Source organism: Entelurus aequoreus, linkage group LG01 (genome assembly GCF_033978785.1).
Source record: "Entelurus aequoreus isolate RoL-2023_Sb linkage group LG01, RoL_Eaeq_v1.1, whole genome shotgun sequence".
NCBI classification, from domain to species: Eukaryota; Metazoa; Chordata; class Actinopteri; order Syngnathiformes; family Syngnathidae; genus Entelurus; species Entelurus aequoreus.
The window spans coordinates 94,993,542-95,016,004 of NC_084731.1; the positions used below are offsets into that span (position 1 = coordinate 94,993,542).

The 22,463-nt window shown below is 43.3% G+C and overlaps 1 protein-coding gene across 1 annotated transcript in view; it reads right to left on the minus strand.

Moving 5' to 3' along the window:
* LOC133659821 (Krueppel-like factor 7) overlaps positions 1-22,463 on the minus strand; it is a 145,312-nt gene that overhangs the window by 51,611 nt on the left and 71,238 nt on the right. Inside the window, exon 3 of the mRNA XM_062062604.1 lies at positions 12,766-13,354. Coding sequence (XP_061918588.1) covers positions 12,766-13,354 — 589 coding nt within the window. The remainder of the gene's footprint in view (positions 1-12,765; positions 13,355-22,463) is intronic.

A 22,463-nucleotide genomic window follows, 5' to 3' on the forward strand; every position in this document is an offset into this window, starting at 1 on the left:
CCGATCCAGTGAGAGCTGAAGGTCACGAACCGAAGGTGCCATCAGGACCACATCATCTGCAAACAGCAGTGACGCAACCTTTAGCCCCCCGAGACGTATACCCTCTCCGCCATGGCCACGACTCCGCCTAGAAATCCTGTCCATGAAAATCACAAACAGGATAGGTGACAGAGCGCAGCCCTGGCGGAGACCAACCCCCACTGGAAACGGATCCGACTTACATCCAAGCACCCGGACACAACTCTCGCTTTGGTTGTACAGAGATTGGATGGCCCTCAACAGGGTTCCCCTCACTCCGTACTCCCTCAGCACCTCCCACAAGATCTCCCGAGGGACGCGGTCATACGCCTTCTCCAAATCCACAAAACACATGTAGACTGGATAGGCATACTCCCAGGCCCTCTCCAGGATTCCCGCAAGCGTAAAGAGTTGGTCAGTTGTTCCACGACCAGGACGGAATCCACATTGCTCCTCTTGAATCTGAGGTTCGACTATCGGCCGGACCCTCCTTTCCAGTACCTTGGCGTAAACTTTCCCAGGGAGGCTGAGTAGTGTGATACCCCTGTAATTAGCACACACCCTCTGGTCCCCCTTTTTGAAAAGGGGAACCACCACCCCAGTCTGCCACTCCCTCGGCACTGTCCCAGACTTCCACGCAATGTTGAAAAGGCGTATCAACCAAGACAGCCCATCAACACCCAGAGCCTTCAGCATTTCTGGACGGATCTCGTCAACCCCCGGAGCTTTGCCACTGTGGAGTTGTCTAACTACCTCAGTGACTTCACTCCGAGAGATCAACGTCGATCCCCCATCATCCTCAGGCCCTGCTCCTATCAGGGAGGGTGTGTCTGATGTATTTGGGTTCAGGAGTTCCTCAAAGTGCTCTTTCCAACGCCCCACGACTTCCTCACTTGAAGTCAGCAAAGTCCCATCCTTGCCGTACACAGCTTGGATGGTTCCCTGCTTCCCCCTCCTGAGGTGCCGTATGGTCTTCCAGAACAGCTTTGGTGCCGCCCGATAGTCCTTCTCCATGGATTCCCCGAACTGCTCCCACACCCTCTGCTTAGCCTCGTCCACAGCCACGGCCGCTGCCCTTCGGGCCCGCCGGTACCTTGCAACTGCCTCCGGAGTCCCCTGGGATAACATACCCCGGTAGGACTCCTTCTTCAGTCGGACGGCTTCCCTGACCACCACTGTCCACCAGGGTGTTCGAGGGTTACCGCCCCTTGAGGCACCTAAGACCTTCTGGCCACAGCTCGCATCTGCAGCTTTAGCAATAGAGGCTTTGAACATTGCCCATTCCTGTTCAATGTCCCCAACCTCCACAGGGATGGCAGAGAAGTCCCGCCGGAGGTGTGAGTTGAAGTCCTTCCGGACAGAGGACTCCTCCAAACGTTCCCAGTTCACCCGCACTACACGCTTGGGTTTGCCAGGTCTGTCCAGAGGTTTCCCCCGCCATCTAACCCAACTCACCACCAGATGGTGATCAGTTGACAGTTCAGCCCCTCTCTTCACCCGAGTGTCCAAAACATACGGCCTCAGATCAGCTGATACGATTACAAAATCGATCATTGATCTTTGGCCTAGGGTGCTCTGGTACCAGGTACACCTATGAGCATCCTTATGCTTGAACATGGTGTTTGTTATCGCAAGTCCGTGACTAGCACAGAAGTCCAATAACAATCCACCACTCAGGTTCAGATCAGGGAGACCGTTCCTCCCAATCACGCCAGTCCAAGTATCACTGTCATTGCCCACGTGCGCGTTGAAGTCCCCCAGCAAGACTATGGAATCCCCTGCCGGCGCCCCATACAGGACCCCATGCAAGGTATCCAAGAAGGCTGAATACTCTGAACTCCTGTTTGGTGCGTATGCACAAACAACAGTCAGAGTTTTCCCCCCTCCAACCCTAAGGCGAAGGGAGGCGACCCTCTTGTCCACTGGGGTGAACTCCAACGTACAGGCACTCAGCCGGGGACTCGTGAGTATCCCCACACCCGCCTGTGCCCTCACACCCTGAGCAACTCCAGAAGTGAACAAGGTCCATCCCTTGTCCAGGAGTGTGGTTTCAGAGCCCTTGCTATGCGTAGAGGTAAGCCCCACCAGATCCAACCGGTAGCGCTCCACCTCTCGCACCAGCTCAGGCTCCTTCCCCACCAGCGTAGAGACGTTCCACGTCCCGAAAGTCAGCCTCTGCTGCCCCGAATTGGTCCGTCCGGAGCCTCCACTTTCACCGCCATCCACTTGGCAGCGCACCCGACCCCACTGGTTCCGACCGCGGGTGGTGGGCCCACGTGGCAGAGAAGATGGCGTGTCCACGTAGCTTCTTCGGGCTGTGCCCGGCCGGGCTCCGTGGCAAGCCCGGCCACCAGGCGCTCGCTGACGAGCCCTACCTCCGGGCCTAGCTCCGGAGGAGGGCCCCGGGCTTCCTCCGGGCCGGGTAACGCATCCTCTTTTAGTGTAGTTCATGGGGGGTATCGTAACCCTGATGGGGGGGGCATTCGGGTGCTACACCTTGCCCAAGGGTGACCCGGAACTATGTAAGGCAGGGGCGTTCAACTCCCTGAGGCTTAATACAAGCCCACATACCCCCGTTAATTTAGGAATATTTTTCAACATATTGAGCAAAAAGGTCTCCTTTTTTTTCTACTAAGAAAAGTGCACTTGTTATTAGTGAGAATATACTTCTTTTAAGCTATTTTTGGGTTCATTGAGGTTAGCTAATTTGAATTGTTTTGGAAAATCTTGACAAGACGAATTTTCTTGTTCTATTGGCAGATAATTTTGCTTAGTTCAAATAAAATACCCCTCATTTTTGTATTTTTTTCTCTTGTTTTTGAACACTGACTTTTTGCAGTGCATTGAGTAAATCATTCAACTTAAAACGACACTACTAACCGTGGGGAGTTTTACCGCAGTTTATCATTATACCATTTATCGTTACATCCATAGTGCATCGTGTGCATAACACCTCATGTCAGTCGACTGCGCCGTCATGTTTTTCCGCACCCAAATGTTCCACCGAGATGGTCAACGCGCTGTTTAGCGTCTTCCGTATTGACTTAATATAGTCAATATCACATCGACCGCCCGACGCCAACACTACTCGGACAAACTGCCCGAAAAATGCAGAAATATTTCAGGGATTTTTTAGTCATTCCGTATTGCAGGTGTGTTAATATCATAACGATGATGATGATGAATTGAGCCGCGTCAAAAGCGTTAATTTTGACAGTCCTCGTTAATACGCCTAGTTAACGTGCTTGTGCTTCGTACTAAAACCTGACCTTTGCAAGGAATCGGCGCCGCGTGGACATAACTGGTCTTTCCTGGCCCACCCACTTGACGTAACATTTGCCCACTGAGGCGGCAAATACACTTCACAAGGAAATCAATGATAGCATGTTCGTGGCCCTTTTTTTTTTTTTTTTTTATCGCGGCTGACACGAGCACCTGTGGCATGCATCACACAGACAATCACACACTTAGCCAGCGTAGTGAAGTAGATTTCGTTTAGAGCCATAAATGTAGCAAGTTAAATAGTTGCACCCCCCACAAATGATTGACCTGTAATGCTCCATTATTGGCCCATTGAGTCGTTTGACTTTCAAGGGCCACAGCACTTTGAGCGTTTGTCACTACAAGGGATGTAACAATAGGAACATTTTATATCACAGTTATTGTGGACCAAAATGATCAGGGTTGCCATTATTATCACGTTATTGTTTAATTGGATGAAAGTAAAATACATAAATCTTCCACTCTGTTCAACGAGAGCAGTTTGCAATTAGGGATGTAACGATATACTGTTTTAATGGTAAACAAAATATAGTCTAAACAAGTTTAAATTTCACGACCCGCCTGCAGTACCCCCGCGAACCCCTAGGGCTTTGAGTCACACAAAATGATGACAACAATTCATAATTTTACTCAAAAAAAATTCACTTTTTTACAAGAACAACAAAAAAATTGCCAATGTTGCGATAAGTCAACATTTTATATGACAAATGTCACTATTTTGCATTAAAAAGTAATAATTGTACAGGAAAATATTGCAATATTACAGAAACAGAAAGAATATGAGAAATGAATCCCAATTTTTTGAGAAAAAAGTCGACAGATTGAGAAAAAAAGACTGCTTTTAGTTAATTTATTGATTTTTTTGATTTTTTGTTTGTAATTGTTTTTTAATCTTCATTATTTACTTCAAGTTATTATAGCATGTCTCCATATATACATATATATATATATTAAAAAAATATATATACATATATATATATATATATATATATATATATATGTCTCCATATATATATATATATATATGTATATATATGTATATATATATATATATATATATATATATAAATATATATATATTTATATATATATATATATATAAATATATATATATATATATATATATATATATATATATATATATATATATATATATATATATATTTATATATGTATATATATATATGTATATATGGGTTTTATCAAATAAATTTCCCCAAAAAATGCGACTTATACTCCAGAGCGACTTATATATGTTTTTTTCCTTCTTTATTATGCATTTTCGGCCGGTGCGACTTATACTCCGGAGCGACTTATACTCCGAATAATACGGTAATCATAGTAGTATCGACTAGATACGCTCCTGTACTTGGTATCATTACAGTGGATGTCAGGTGTAGATCCACAAATGGCGTTTGTTTACATTTTGACGCCGGTGAGCTACGGTGTGTAGTGAAGCATGTTTAGCTATTCCTCGTCCTGCAGGGATGATACTTGTAAGAAACTTACTTTATTTGTCGCCATGGAGGCGAAGATTAGTGATTTAGAAGTAGCTAAAACACAGCAGAATGGGGCTGGACTTTAGCTGCTAGCTAGATAGCCATGTCTTAAAGCACCTCTTCCTGAGGGTGTTTCAGTGTTATAGCTCCATCTTTATCGTTAGTTTTTAAGCCAAAATGTGTCTGTTCTCCCTTTTCTGTCTACACACTGTGTCTGCTTGTAAGTACTCTGTGATTGTGCGCTGCCGAACATGCTCCTCTGCTTTTAAACCAGCAATGACACGACGTGACGACGACGGGGGGTGCGGCGGACCGGTACTTTTCAGAGGCGGTATAGTACCGAATATGATTCATTAGTAGAGATGTCCGATAATGGCTTTTTTGCCGATATCCGATATTGTCCAACTCTTAATTACCGATACCGATATATACAGTCGTGGAATTAACACATTATTATGCCTAATTTTGTTGTAATGCCCCGCTGGATGCATTAAACAACGTAACAGGGTTTTCCAAAAATAAATCAACTCAAGTTAAGGAAAAAAAATGCCAACATGGCACTGCCATATTTATTATTGAAGTCACAAAGTGCTTTTTTTTTTTTAACATGCCTCAAAACAGCAGCCTGGAATTTGGGACATGCTCTCCCTGAGAGAGCATGAGGAGGTTGAGGTGGGCAGGGTTGGGGGGTAGGGGGGGTGTATATTGTAGCGTCCCGGAAGAGTTAGTGCTGCAAGGGGTTCTGGGTATTTGTTCTGTTGTGTTTATGTTGTGTTACGGTGCGGATGTTCTCCCGAAATGTGTTTGTCATTCTTGTTTGGTGTGGAGTCACAGTGTGGCGCATATTTGTAACAGTGTTAAAGTTGTTTATACGGCCACCCTCAGTGTGGCTGTTGACCAAGTATGCATGGCATTCACTTGTGTGTGTGAAAAGCCGTAAATATTATGTGACTGGGCCGACGCGCAAAGGCAGTGCCTTTAAGGTTTATTGGCGCTCTGTACTTCTCCCTACGTCCGTGTACACAGCGGCGTTTTAAAAAGTCATACATTTTACTTTTTGAAACCGATACTGATAATTTTGAAACCGATAATTTCCGATATTACATTTGAAAGCATTTATCGGCCGATAATATCGGCAGTCCGATATTATCGGACATCTCTATTCATTAGTATCGCGGTACTATACTAATACCAGTACAACCCTAGTACATACCGTATTCTTCGGACTATAAATCGCAGTTTTTTTCATAGTTTGGCCGGGGGTGCGACTTATACTCAGGAGCGACTTATGTGTGAAATTATTAACACATTACCGTAAAATATCAAATAATATTATTTAGCTCATTCACGTAAGAGACTAGACGTATAAGATTTCATGGGATTTAGCGATTAGGAGTGACAGATTGTTTGGTAAACGTATAGCATGTTCTATATGTTATAGTTATTTGAATGACTCTTACCATAATATGTTACGTTAACATACCAGGCACGTTCTCAGTTGGTTATTTATGCCTCATATAACGTACACTTATTCAGCCTGTTGTTCACTATTCTTTATTTATTTTAAATTGCCTTTCAAATGTCTATTCTTGGTGTTGGGTTTTATCAAATACATTTCCCCCAAAAATGCGACTTATACTCCAGTGCGACTTATACACTACCGTTCAAAAGTTTGGGGTCACATTGAAATGTCCTTATTTTTTAAGGAAAAGCACTGTACTTTTCAATGAAGATAACTTTAAACTAGTCTTAACTTGAAAGAAATACACTCTATACATTGCTAATGTGGTAAATGACTATTCTAGCTGCAAATGTCTGGTTTTTGCTGCAATATCTACATAGGTGTATAGAGGCCCATTTCCAGCAACTATCACTCCAGTGTTCTAATGGTACAATGTGTTTGCTCATTGGCTCAGAAGGCTAATTGATGATTAGAAAACCCTTGTGCAATCATGTTCACACATCTGAAAGCAGTTTAGCTCGTTACAGAAGCTACAAAACTGACCGTCCTTTGAGCAGATTGAGTTTCTGGAGCATCACATTTGTGGGGTCAAGTAAACGCTCAAAATGGCCAGAAAAAGAGAACTTTCATCTGAAACTTGACAGTCTATTCTTGTTCTTAGAAATGAAGGCTATTCCACAAAATTGTTTGGGTGACCCCAAACTTTTGAATGGTAGTGTATATGTTTTTTTCCTTCGTTATTATGCATTTTCGGCCGGTGCGACTTATACTCCGAAAAATACGGTAGTCACCTTTACAGGCTGCAAACTTCGAAGAAAACTCACTAGACTGCAGTCAGGCCTAACGCCTAGTCTGTTACACAAGTAATATTAAAGCCACAAACAAAATCTCGTCTAGGGCCACAAAAAGCCTGTAGGGTCATGCCGCTATGACGTCACATTATCGAACTGACAAGCCGCCGTTAAAAACACACGGCAGATTAGAGTGTGGAACGACGGCTGGAGATGATGGCAAGGGGCCAAATAAATTAGCGCCAATGCGAGTCGTATTTCGTTCCTCGGACGTCCGAGCGACGCTCGCTGTTGCCCTGACACGCGGCGACATGCCATGACCTGCCTCCAATAAACTGTTATGTCTGCAACATATTTGTAGTTTCAAGATGATTACAGCACGCGCAAAAAAACCGTGGCCAGTCGCTGACCTAGACCTGCGAGGCGCTGAGGGGATGAGAGGCCGGAAATAAAGCAGGGAATGGCAGGCGGCCTATCCGGGTCAATCCATCCATCACCGAGCAGTTACTCAGATGGAGGACAGCTCGCCGACAGTGGTCTGAGTGGTTTGGGATTGAGATGGAGGAGTGGAAGAGTTATGGCAAAAAGGACCCTCCCCCTTCCCTTTTGGCGACAACCTTGTCACTGTAGGGCCGGGTTCACGTGGAAAGAGAAGTCACTTTTTTATCTTAACAGCTTTTTCCCTTCCAGTGTTTCCCATATATTCATTTACTCGTGGCAGGAGGCCACAAGTACATTTAGGGCCAAAACGTTTCGTTTTTTTTATATTTTGCAATACCGGAAGGTAACACTTCACCGTCTCCTGGCAATTATGTTCCACATGTCATTGACTGCATTTCTAGTTTTAAAATTAGAGTCTTTTCTACCGCTTATCCCTCTTGGGTTGTAGGGGCTGGCACCTATCCCAGCTGCACTCGGGCGGAATGCAGGGTACAAATTCTGGATAAATCAAGAAAAGTCACATCGTAGGCCTTAGCTGTGTTCACCTGTTTTTTTTGGGTTTTTTTTAAAACCCTCCTCCGCTCCCTATTTGGGTACCGTATTTCCTTGAATAGCCGCAGGGGCGTTAATTAATTTAAAACCTCCTGTCACTCCTGTGTTTACCGGAAACCGGCGGGATGGCCGTGCATGCGGTAATTATTTTAAAACCTCTTCTCACTCCGGCGTTTACCAAAAGGAATCCATAAAACTTAGGCGTGCGCTTTGAGTGTGATGTAAGCATACCATCATGAAAAGCACATTTAATTAAAAAAAAACGTTATTATGGTCTTACCTGTACTTATAAATGGAGTCCATTTGCAGCTCCTTCTGACCAAAAGCATCGATAACTTGTTTATAGAAGTCTTCATTATTTTCTTTTTTCCGTTTTAAAAGTCTCTTTCTCGATTGAGATATTCCTTTAATTGTTACCTCCTGCTTCGATTGAAAGTCCAGTTTAGAAAACTGTTTTATTTTAGATACCGGTATGTAATCCTCCATGTTAGAAGAAAAAAAATCTCTTGCTGCGTGTGTTCACTTCTTCTGCAGTACCGGAAGTCGCAAGAAGGATCACTAGCGCGGCAGCGCCCTCTACCACCAGGAGGCGGGAGTCATTTAATGACTTATACAGTATTTGACACACGCAGCTACGGTATATTAATAAAACATAGCTGCTTACTGTTCTCTTTAGCATACTGTACCGGTATTCAATAGCTTGGACCTTAAATCCTACTGAAAAGCTCTTTATCTTTTTTCCTTTGTGCGATTGTAAACTACTGAAAGCAGCTTCCTCCATTTTGAAAATGAGGACAGATGCGTCACTCGTGACGTAACGAATTTGACCCGGTGTAAGTTCTAGACATATGCTAAATATTTTGCGAAACGAGTTTGACCCGGTGAAAATTATAGACATGCGATAATAAAATTAATATTTTGCGAAACGAAATTTGATCCAGCTCCAATAATAAACCGGCGATAAGGCCAAGCATGCGTTAATTATTTTGAGAAACGAGTTTGACCCGGCAGTAATTCTAGACGTGCGAATACTATATTCCCTGCGCCAATTCAAGGAAATACGGTATACGGAAACAACAGGTAGGAACCAAAGTGCAGCACTGTATAAATAAAAATAAATGACAAAATATAATAAACGTGCTCCTCTAAAATAATTAGAGATGTCCGATATATGCGTTAAAATGTAATATCGGAAATTATCGGTATCGTTTTTTTTATTATCGGTATCGTTTTTTTTTTGTTTTTTTTTATTAAATCAACATAAAAAACAGAAGATACACTTACAATTAGTGCACCAACCCAAAAAACCTCCCTCCCCCATTTACACTCATTCACACAAAAGGGTTGTTTCTTTCTGTTATTAATATTCTGCTTCCTACATTATATATCACTATATATCAATACAGTCTGCAAGGGATACAGTCCGTAAGCACACATGATTGTGCGTGCTGCTGCTCCACTAATAGTACTAACCTTTAACAGTTAATTTGACTCATTTTCATTCATTACTAGTTTCTATGTAACTATTTTTATATTGTTGTACTTTCTTTTTTATTCAAGAAAATGTTTTTAATTTATTTATCTTATTTTACTAATTTTTTAAAAAAGTACCTTATCCTCACCATACCTGGTTGTCCAAATTAGGCATAATAATGTGTTAATTCCACGACTGCATATATCGGTTGATATCGGTATCGGTTGATATCGGTATCGGTAATTAAAGAGTTGGACAATATCAGAATATCGGATATCGGCAAAAAGCCATTATCGGACATCCCTAAAAATAATGTTAGTTTACATGTAGTTTAAATAATAATTACTGCAGAACATACATTTCTTTCCATACCTAAATATGAACAACTGACCAAATTAAATGTAACACAGACCATATCACTTCCTGGCAATGAACCTGCTAAAAATAGCTTTTTCTCAGGTTTCTCTGTGTTTACATGCTCACACTTTGCATGCTTGTCTTACACTCTATTAAGCATTTCTTACCTATTCCTTATTTTTAAGAGGTTATTTAGTGATTTTAGGCTCGTGTCTACATTGAGTGTTCTCCATGCTTGTGTTGACATTTCTTTTGCTTCCTGCCTTGATGGATGAAAACAATAACAATACTGAAATAAACTGCAACAAAAAACAGTGCAATACATTTTCATAACATGGTCACTACTGCCTAGTTATATTCTTAACCAGGCAGTGTATATTGTAGCGTCCCGGAAGAGTTAGTGCTGCAAGGGGTTCTGGGTATTTGTTCTGTTGTGTTTATGTTGTGTTACGGTGCGCATGTTCTCCCGAAATGTGTTTGTCATTCTTGTTTGGTGTGGGTTCACAGTGTGGCGCATATTTGTTGTTTATACGGCCACCCTCAGTGTGACCTGTATGGCTGTTGACCAAGTATGTGTTTGCATTCACTTGTGTGTGTGAAAAGCCGTAGGTATTATGTGATTGGACCGGCACACAAAGGCAGTGCCTTTAAGGTTTATTGGCGCTCTGTTCAACTCCCTACGTCCGTGTACACAGCGGCGTTTTAAAAAGTCATAAATTTTACTTTTTGAAACCGATACCGATAATTTACGGTATTGCATTTTAAAGCATTTATCGGCCGATATTATCGGACATCTCTAATTATAATCAAGGAAGGGTTACATTCTAAATACAAATGTTTACATTTACCGGTAATATATTTGTATCCTTTTTTTTTTGAAAGGTCTCAAAAAAATATCAATAATCATTGATAATCGACCGATATAAAACACTTACTTACTTACAACCAGCTCAGTGGTTTTGTGGTTAGAGTTAGTGAGACTGGAAGGTCGTGAGTTCAAACCCTGGCCGAGTCATACCAAAGACTATAAAAATGGGCACTCAGCATCAAGGGTTGGAATTGGGGGGTTAAATCACCTCAATTATTCCCGAGCGGGGCCACCGCTGCTGCTCACTGCTCCCCTCACCTCCCAGGGGGTGGAACAAGGGTGATGGGTCAAATGCAGAGGGTAATTTCACCACACCTAGTGTGTGTGTGACTATCGTTGGGACTTTAACTTTAAACTTTACACCGCGATACAGTTTTCAGCCATATGGGTCGGTATGGCGTGGTGGGTTGAGCGGCCGTGCCAGAAACCTGAGGGTTGCGGGTTCGCTCCCCGCCTGTGGACATCCAAGTCGCTGCCGTTGTGTCTTTGGGCAGGACACTTCACCTTTGCCCCCGGTGCCGCTCACACTGGTGAATGAATGATGAATGATAGGTGGTGGTCGGAGGGGCCGTAGGCGCAAACTTGCAGCCTCGCTTCCGTCAGTCTACCCCAGGGCAGCTGTGGTTACAAATGTAGCTTACCACCACCAGGCGTGAATGAATGATGGGTTCCCACTTCTCTGTGAGCGCTTTGAGTATCTAACAATAGAAAAGCGCGATATAAAATCTAATCCATTATTATTATTATTATTATTATGGCCTAGCCCAGGGGTCGGCAACCCGCGGCTCCGGAGCCGCATACGGCTCCTTGACCACTCTGATGCGGCTCAGCTACATACATGCCGACCCCCCCGATTTTCCCAGGAGATTTATGGATCTCAGTGTCTCTCATAGATTACTCCCAGGGAAAAAATTATCCTATTTACACTCTAATTACTAAATAAAGGGCGTACCCTAACTGCACTACAGTAATTGTCCACTAGCATTTACATACAGCGTGCCAGCCCAGCCACATGTTGTTATTACTTGCACACACAGGAGACAGCAAAGCATACTTACTCATCAGCCACACAGCTTACACTGACGGTAGCCGTATCAAACAACTTTAACATTGTTACGTTACAAATATGCGCCACACTGTGAACCCACACCAAAAAAGAATGAAAAACACATTTCTGGAGAACATCCCACCGTAACACAACCTAAACACAACACAACCATTACCCAGAATCCCATGCAGCCCTAACTCTTCCGGTCTACATTATACACCCCCGCTACCACCAAATCCCCCCACACATCAACCCCCCCCCTCTCCGTGCGTTGGTTGAGCGGAAGAGTTAGTGCTGCATGGGATTCTGGGTATTGGTACCGTCAGTGTAAGATGTGTGGCTGCTGACCTAGTACGGAAGAGTTAGTGCTGCATGGGATTCTGGGTATTGGTACCGTCAGTGTAAGATGTGTGGCTGCTGACCTAGTACGGAAGAGTTAGTGCTGCATGGGATTCTGGGTATTGGTACCGTCAGTGTAAGATGTGTGGCTGCTGAGCTAGTACGCCTTGCTGTCGCTTACGTGAACAAGCTGAAACTGCATTGTACGTGTAGTCGAGCATGTACACTGTTAGGGCAGACTGTAGAGTGCGCCAAATGCAGTGTCATCACGCTCTGATATTCGGGAGTCTCCCGGGAAAAATGAGAGGGTTGGCAAGTATGACGCTATCAAGCGCAAAACTCGCGGGCTGCACTAACATCAAATTTCCACATTAAAGTGCATGCCGGTGCGTGTGTCGGAGACCCCTGGTTAACATAGCACAAAGCATTTAAGCTTTGTATGCGGAGTTTTTCATTTTAAATTTAAAAAATTTTTTTGTGGCTCCCATTACTTTCTTTAATTTGTGAAACTTGCCAAAATGGCTCTTTGAGTGGTAAAGGTTGCCGACCCCTGGCCTAGCCCTACAGTAATCACGGTATAACGCTCGTATTAAAATCTCTAAATTGACGTCGTCTCCATTGTGCGCCCCCTTACCTGTGTGCGTCCTCTGATGGGCCTTCAGGTGGGAGCTCTTGGTGTAAACCTTCCTGCAGCCGTTGAACTGACAGCGGTGGATCCTCTTCTTGTTCTCCGGCAGCTCGCCGACGACGCACGCTACTCCCTCGTCCTCCTCCTTCACCCGCACGGGGAGCGAGTGCGCCGCCACCAGCCGGGCGGCGCTGAGTCCCACCTTCCTGGCCACCAGCTTGAGGGTGAGCGTCCCGTCGGCGGCGGACGTCAGCGACGGGCTGGGCTTCACCAGGTGCCGGCCCAGCTCCGGCGACGAGGGCGGCGTCAGGGAGGTGACGGCGCTGAGCTGGGCTTGGTGAACGCCTTCCATCTCCTCCGTGGCCTCCGGGCCCTTTGGTTCTCGCTTTATCGACGCGGCGGAGGTGAAGTTTTTCCGCACGGGGCAGAGCACCACCGTCGGCGGGCTCGGGGGCCCGGGGAGGACGTCGGCGAGCTCTTCCTCACCGTCCTCCTTCAGGTAGGCCGGGGTCAGGAGGCCGTCCAAGTCCTGGTCGAAGAGCTCTGACAGACGCTTGGGCTCGGTCTGCAAATAACGCTCCAGTTCTAAGCAGGTCTGGAAGAGATAAAAGGCAGGGGGACACAGTCACACTCCAATTCCACTTGACAAGCATCCATCATCGGACACGCCGTCATGCACCGTCGGGCGGAATCTATGCGGCGTGCTCCGCCCGCACGCGCTGATTGATTGCGTGCGGCGATAGGCGGCGTCCTAAACCGCGCACAACACCCATCAAGCAACATTTCATTGAGCTTTGACAAGCGCACGTAAGCGAGCCAGGATTGGAAGATTTACTCCTCCTTAGTTATGGTCCGCTTCCGCCCAATTACTTCCCGCACCTCCTCGCCGACGCCAAACAAAAGACCCCCTGATTTGTGCACGCTGGCGCCCTGAGGAGTCTATTACGTTACACCAGGCTGGCAAGGCAGCCGGGGAGAGAGGCGCCCTATGTCCGAGGATGAAGCTATTACGTGCGAGCGGCTGGCACCAGTTTGATCCCAGGGATCGTTGTTGCCGCTAACCCGTTTTGACAGCTGAGATGGAGGCGAGGCGCTCCGGCGGGCGCGTGCTACTCCCCGCTTCATTTGTGTGTAAATAGGCACTGACACACAGAGTAGCTGCTTCCATTACCAGGAATAAGGATGTACAGACTGAACACATCAGAGACATTTACACCCCCCCCTCTTCAATGCCTCCTTGTTTGCACCTTCTAAAAATAAAGTCCCTTCTCTTTTTTGGGGGGGAGGGCGGGGTCTGTTGCTAGGGGAGCGCGTCTTCCAGGAACAAGATGAGATTTTTTTTATATAATTTACATATTGACATCAAATTAAAAAAAAAAACCTTCTCAAGACAACACGCCCACGTGATTTCTTCCTCTGTCAACGATTTTTAAAAATAACAAGACGCTGCCACAAAACATGCACAATAGAAAATATCGCTTTCCCATTTTAATCAATATGGTACCGACTCCCGTTACCTAGGAACCAATAGCAATTCATCAAATCAGACTTTATTTATACAGCAAAAAGTGCTTTGCACAAAAAAAAAAAAAAGGGAGAAGAAAACACACACGCACACACGCGCGCACACACGGCACTACTGACAATAACAAAAACAAAACATGGCGTGGCACTAACGATTGAGGGGAAATGCCACCCTTGAGGCGTGCGCACTGGGGAATAACTAAGATTAACGCCATCCAAAAAAAATTGTATGAACCATATTGTGAAATATATGTAAATAGCAAACACAAACGATACATGAATGCATTAATAAAAAACATAACATTGGGAGAATAGTAGTACTCATTAGAGCAATAAATAAAATAGAGAAAATTACAATAGAAAAATAAAATGGAAAAAAAAAAGAAGTAGAGTTTAACATGATGAGCGAAAAGCTTGATTTAAAAAAAAGTGTCTTTAACCTTTTATAGAAAAAAAGTATAGTATAATATAATAATATAATATATCAGTATATATTATATACTGTGTATTAGGGCTGCAACAACTAATTGATTAAATCGATTAAAATCGATTATAAAAATAGTTGGCGATTAATTTAGTCATCGATTCGTTGGATCTTTGCTATGCGCATGCGTAGGGGATACTTTTATTTATTTTAATTTTTTTAAATTTTTTAATAAACCTTTATTTATAAACTGCAACATTTACAAACAGCTGAGAAACAATAATCAAAATAAGTATGGTGCCAGTATGCTGTTTTTTTTCAATAAAACACTGGAAAGGATAGAAATGTAGTTTGTCTCTTTTATCCGATTATTAATTGATTAATCGAAGTAATAATCGACAGATTTATCAATTATCAAATTAGTTGTTAGTTGCAGCCCTACTGTACATATACACTACTGTTCAAAAGTTTGGGGTCACCCAAACAATTTTGTGGAATAGCCTTCATTTCTAAGAACAAGAATAGACTGTCGAGTTTCAGATGAAAGTTCTTTTTCCGGCCATTTTCAGCGTTCAATTGACCCCACAAATGTGATGCTCCAGAAACTCAATATGCTCAAAGGAAGGTCAGTTTTGTAGCTTCTGTAACGAGCTAAACTGTTTTCAGATGTGTGAACATGATTGCACAAGGGTTTTCTAATCATCAATTAGCCTTCTGAGCCAATGAGCAAACACATTGTACCATTAGAACACTGGAGTGATAGTTGCTGGAAATGGGCCTCTATACACCTATGTAGATATTGCACCAAAAACCAGACATTTGCAGCTAGAATAGTCATTTACCACATTAGCAATGTATAGAGTGCATTTCTTTAAAGTTAAGACTAGTTTAAAGTTATCTTCATTGAAAAGTACAGTGCTTTTCCTTCAAAAATAAGGACATTTCAATGTGACCCCAAACTTTTGAACGGTAGTGTAATATGTAAATATTACATATATGTTATATTTTATACTGCTACTATGTTTTTAGTCTACTTAAAGCGGTATAGCTCGGTTGGTAGAGCGTCCGTGCCAGCAACTTGAGGGTTCCAGGTTCGATCCCCGCTTCCACCATCCTAGTCACTGCTGTTGTGTACTTGGGCAAGACACTTTACCCACCTGCTCCCAGTGCCACCCACACTGGTTTGAATGTAACTCAGATATTGGGTTTCACTATGTAAAAGCGCTTTGAGTCACTAGAGAAAAGTGCTATATAAATATATTTCACTTCACTTCACTTAATACCTGCATTAGCCTTTCCATCCTTATCCTTTCCAGCCTTTGAAACTGAGCTACTGTGTGGAACAATTTCTCTTGTGGATCAATAAAGTTTGTCTAAGTCTAAGTCTAGTTCTGTGTGTGTTCATGTCTTAACAAATGTTAATTTGTTCAAAAACTAACCCTCATTTTTATCTAACGTTTAACATTGAGATGATAATGATAACTGTGCTATTAAGTTATATGAGACACTTCTGAGTCGGGATGTAACGACGTACAAATGTCATGTCACGATTATCGTGACCAAAATGATCACAGTTATCAGTATAATCTCTGTATTGTTGAAAGTACTTATACACACATTGAAATGTTTGACACTCCGTTAAAAAAAAACAATATTTTGCTAGCTTTGTGTTTGTTTTGCTTCACTGATGTCATGATCCGTGGTCCGAATCATGTTTTCGTTATGTTCCACAAGGGAGAGGGGGGTCAGAGGAGAAAAGAAAAGAAACGGCAGATCAACTGGTCTAAAAGGGGGGTCTATTTAAAGGCTAGAGTATACAAATTAGTTTTAAGATGGGACTTAAAGGCCTACTTAAAGCCACTACTACCGACCACGCAGTCTGATAGTTTATATATCAATGATGAAATCTTAACATTGCAACACATGCCAATACGGCCGGGTTAGATAAGTAAAGTGACATTTTAAATTTCCCGCGAAATATTCTGCTGAAAACGTCTCGGTATGATGACGTTTGCGCGTGACGTCACGGATTGTGCGGACATATTGGGACACCATTGTGTTTTCATCGCAAAATTCCACAGTATTCTGGACATCTGTGTTGGTGAATCTTTTGCAATTTGTTTAATGAACAATGAAGACAGCAAAGAAGAAAGCTGTAGGTGGGATTGGTGTATTAGCGGCTGGCTGCAGCAACACAACCAGGAGGACTTTGAGTTGGATACGCGCTACCGTGAGTATGCAGCTTTGGCTTCCAAACATTTGATCGCTTGCCCGTACGTGCGTGTCGCTATGTGCATGTCACGTACGTAACTTTGGGGAAATATATGTGCTGTATGAACTTTACGGAGGTGAACGGTACTTTGGGCTGTGGGATTGAGTGTGTTGTGCGGGTGTTTGATTTGTATTGGTGGGTTATATGGACGGGAGGGGGGAGGTGTTTGTTATGCGGATTAATTTGTGGCATATTAAATATAAGCCTGGTTGTGTTGTGGCTAATAGAGTATATATATGTCTTGTGTTTATTTACTGTTTTAGTCATTCCCAGCTGAATATCAGGTCCCACCCGCCTCGCACAGCATCTCCCCTATCTGAATCGCTTCCACTGCCCTCTAATCCTTCACTCTCACTTTCCTCATCCACGAATCTTTCATCCTCGCTCAAATTAATGGGGTAATCGTCGCTTTCTCGGTCCGAATCGCTCTCGCTGCTGCTGGCCATGATTGTAAACAATGTGCAGATGTGAGGCGCTCCACAACCTGTGACGTCACGCTACTTCCGGTACAGGCAATGCTTTTTTATCAGCGACCAAAAGTTGCTAACTTTATCGTCGATGTTCTCTACTAAATCCTTTCAGCAAAAATATGGCAATATCGCGAAATGATCAAGTATGACACATACAATGGACCTGCTATCCCCGTTTAAATAAGAGCATTTCATTTCAGTAGGCCTTTAAATGCTTCTACTGAGGTAGCATCTCTAACTATTACCGGGAGGGCATTCCATAATACTGGAGCCCGAATAGAAAACGCTCTATAGCCCGCATACTTTTTTTGGGCTCTGGGAATCACTAATAAGCCGGAGTTCTTTGAACGCAGATTTCTTGCCGGGAAATATGGTACAATACAATCGGCAAGATAGGATGGAGCTAGACCGTTAATTTAATTCAAATCAATTACCGAAAGTCTGCATTACGGTTCGTAGTTTGCGCCTAAAAAGGGGCAGGTCTCAGGGCGTGGGTCCACGTTGACCCACGCCCTGATCCGCGGGCGGCAGCCAGGGGTCCTAGGCCGTGTCTGCAAGTGTATGTGACGTCACGTAACAAAGGCATCGGAATATGGTACCATTTGATTTCATGGGAATCAATACCCGGTCGTACAGATGGAATTTGGGCGGTGCCTATAAAAGTATCTAATTTTGCACCTATTCCGAGGGAAATATATTGATAAGAATCAATGTTTCATATCTGCACCCTCCTCACACCCTTCTGTATGTTCATTGATTTTCCACAAACAGCCGGTTTTTACCCCCATCTCAGTGTGGTTGCCTCCTTTCCCAAGGTGAGCACTAATCATCCGCCTAAACCAGCCACTTAAGGGGGAATTTCTTCAGCAAAGCGCTGAGGACTGCAAACCGAGGTGTGTTTTTTTTTTCCGCGTGAGATAGTCCGAGCATGAAAGGGGAATAGAAGAAGACTATAAGTGGAAGAGAACGAGGTGAAAAAGGCAAGAAAGCCGAGGCGGGTCTCGACTTCATTATCTCCGCAGGGGGAATGGAGCAGCGAATCCTCTTTGGAAGCGTGACATTTGGTGTAAGAGGATCCTGTCGGCGGGGCCTCGCATGCACGAGCGCCAAAACAGACGCCAAATGCGCGATTACCAAGGTGCATTCTGCACAACTTGTTGGCGGACGCTTGTGTTCCGCACACCTGTTTCGCTCCATCACGACGCCCACCTTCGTCCGTATCTTGTAGTCGTCGTCGAGTAGCCCGTGTCCGTCTACGGCCGCGCAGTGTGGGTGGCGGCTCGCCGTTGGTGTGCGCATTACATTGCATGTCTGCGCATGAGAAGCATCATTATGCAGCCCCGACTGTAATTATTCAGCGCCCGTGTGTTTGTGCGAACACCTACGCTCATGCATAAACAAATCTCTTTGCTGATCTGGTGCCCTGAAGTGTGTCGGTGTTTGTGTGAGAGTCTTACAGCTAGCGGTACCGCAAAAATGGCCAGGATAAAGGAATTCTCAAGGCTCCCTTTTGAGTCGACTGGGCGCAGCGCCCATCTGGAATGCCGACATCCATAGGTTCTGCACGGAGCCAAGTTCCATTTTCCTTAAAGGCTTTTGGAATGATTCCTTCCTGAGGGCCAGGAAGAGCCGGGGCAAGCCAGCTGCTGAACACAGAATGAAAGGTGGCGCCGGTGGCTTTGTGGTGGTGATGGTATCAAGTGCTGGTTCAGCACAGGCATGACTGAACCCCTAGCTGCTCCTCTGTGTTTATGTTTATATCGTACAAACGGGAATGTTTTTATTCCTTTACGACAATGTTGCCAAAACACACGTTCACATTCACCGACCAGTGTTGGCGCTAGGACTTTTCAGGGACCCCATCAAGTAGAGATGTCCGACGATATATCGGACTGCCGATATTATCGGCCGATAAATGCTTTAAAATGTAATATCAGAAATTTTCGGTATCGGTTTCAAAATGATCGGTATCGGCTTCAAAAAGTAAAATGTATGACTTTTTAAAATGCCGCTGTGTACACAGACGTAGGTAGAAGTACAGAGAGCCAATAAACCTTTAAGGCAGTGGTCCCCAACCTTTTTGTACTTGCGGACTGGTCAACGCTTGAAAATTTGTCCCACGGACCGGGGGGGAAGTTGTTAAATTTGTATTTTTTATTTTTTTTTTGTCATAAAGAAATACAATAATGTGTGCTTACGGACTGTATCCCTGCAGACTGTATTGATTTATATTGATATATAATGTATATATTGTATTTTTTATGTTGATTTAATTAAAAAAATAAAAAATAAATAAATAAAGTATTTTTTATTTTTTTTAATTTCTTGTGCGGCCGCGGCCTGGTACCAATCGGTCCACGGACCGGTACTGGGCCACGGCCCGGTGGTTGGGGACCACTGCTTTAAGGCACTGCCTCTGCGTGCCGGCCCAGTCACATGAAAAATTTGGCTTTTCACACACACTAATGATTGCAAGGCATACTTGATCAACAGCCATACAGGTCAAACTGATGGTGACCGTATAAACAACTTTAACACTGTTAAAAAATATGCGCCACACTGTGAACCCACACCAAACAAGAATGACAAACACATTTCGGGAGAACATCCGCACAACAGGACAAATACCCAGAACCCCTTGCAGCACTAACTCTTCCTGGACGCTACAATATACACCCCCGCTACCCCCTACCCCCCCCCCCCCCTACCCCGCCCACCCCAACCTCTTCATGGCTCTCTCAGGGAGAGCATGTCCCAAATTCCAAGCTGCCTTTTTTGAGGCATGTTAAAAAAAAATAATGCACTTTGTGACTTCAATAATAAATATGGCAGTGCCACGTTGGCTTTTTTTTTTTTCCATAACTTGAGTTGATTCATTTTGGAAAACCTTGTTACACTGTTTAATGCATCCAGCGGGGCATTACAACAAAATTAGGCATAATAATGTGTTAATTCCATGACTGTATACTGTATATATGTATCGGTTGATATCGGTATCGGTAATTAAGAGTTGGACAATATTGGAATATCGGCAAAAAAGCCATTATCGGACATCTCCACCATCAAGTCATAAAAATGGGGTCCCACAGTACATTTTTGGGGTCCCACTTTTTTGTAATCGTTTTGAAAACAAATGATAAATGTATGCATTATCCTGTTATATCTCACATTCTATATTGTGTTTTGAAGAAAGGTTGTCATAAACGTTAATTAATTAATTTAAAAAAATAACACAAAAGAAAAAAAAAATGTATTCAGTTATAAACATTCATTCACTTTCTTCTTTCCTTCATGGATCTAAACTTTACTGCTGCCGGTATTTGTTTCTATATTTGTAATTAATAAGTTGTAGGTCTATTTATTTCAGTATAAAAGTGTAAAAAGTGTTTTGCTTCGGTCATGAAATGATGACAATGGTGTGCCAGGGCATACATACATATGACACATTTAATTGATTATTCTCTCCTGTATGTAGATCATCGGTCGTTTAAAAACCGCCACATCTACACTTTCATGGCAAATAATGCCAACAAACTTAGAATTTGGCAAGTTTAGTTTCAATGTCATTTAATACAGTGGCACTCAATGCTGCTAGCATTTCATATCTGGCTTCGTGATGGCCATAAGCTGTGTGTTCCCCTTTAAGAATGGCGGTATGTGGGGTGAGTGGGCAAGTTAGGAGAGGGAACGCTAGCATGTTCAGGAGTGTTAATAGCATGGTGGATGTCCGCTTGGCTTTGTGGAAAACATAAATAAAGAGTTGTAACAAATCTAAGGCCTCGTTATTCTGACCAAAGAGCGGAATTTTAGGGACCCAAATTGGAGGGTGTGTCTTGGTGCCTGGTGAGGCTGGATCTTTGAAAATCAGTGCACCCGGTCGTAAAGGTGTTCTTTTTATTAGCCATGAATTGATTGACGTGGACTTAAACAAGTTGAAAAACGTATTCGGGTGTTACCATTTAGTGGTCAATTGTAATTTTAAGAAAGTAGTTTTATACTTGTGAGTGTTGATGACACAGCTTTGCAACAGTTGATAATCTCGTTTCAAGCATGTTTTACTCAATATAGGTCATCAAATCTCAGCAACAAGCTGTAATATCTTACTGAGATCATTTAGGACCAAAACCCTTAAAACAAGTAAAACACTCTAACATAAAATCGGCTTAGTGAGAAGAATTATCTTATCGGACAGAAAATAAGCAAATATCACCCTTATTTGAGATATTTAATCTTACTTAGATTTCAGTTTTTGCAGTGTGCTTGCTCTGACTCGGTGTGTAAGGTTTGTTTAGCCTCATCCGCCAGTCTAAGTTTGGAATTTTCCAGGGATGCATGATGTTATTGGCAGCCGCTAATTATTGACCGATAACGCCATTCATGACATGACATCGATAATTCTGATTAAGGAAAATCAATCAATAAAATGAGCCAATTATACTAAAGGCTTGTCATCTCTGTTTGTCATTGGTCTCTGAGATGTAGCGCCTCAACCCCTCCCGTCCTCTGCGGTACAGTCGCACATTTTTAATGTCACGATACGGCGTGCCAAGCCTGTTGTGCACAGGAAAAAAATACCATGGAGCAGCAGTCACCGGTGTGGGCTTACTTTATTTAGCATGTAGCAGAAGAAGACTTTTCACTCGTAGCTTGCAAAATGTGTTCTGCAGAAATTGAACGGGGAAAGATAAATATGAGCTTCAACACAATAAAATCTGTTAAGTCACACTAAAATTCACTAATGTGAAGATGTATGCAAGCGGTACAAAGCTACCTGTGCTGCCAAGCCGAGACCTAGAGTTAATAGCGGCGACCGCAGCAAACGTATAGCCACAGAACTGATGAGAAAGCGTCTGATAAGAGGAAAAACTTGACGACAAAATGAGTAATCCTTTGTTTAACTGTATGGTTCATCCGGAAGCACAGGTAACTGACCTTTTATGATTTCTTAGTGGAAAAAAAAACACTTTATTATTTGAACTAGGGCTGCAACAACTAATCGATTATTAATTAGTAC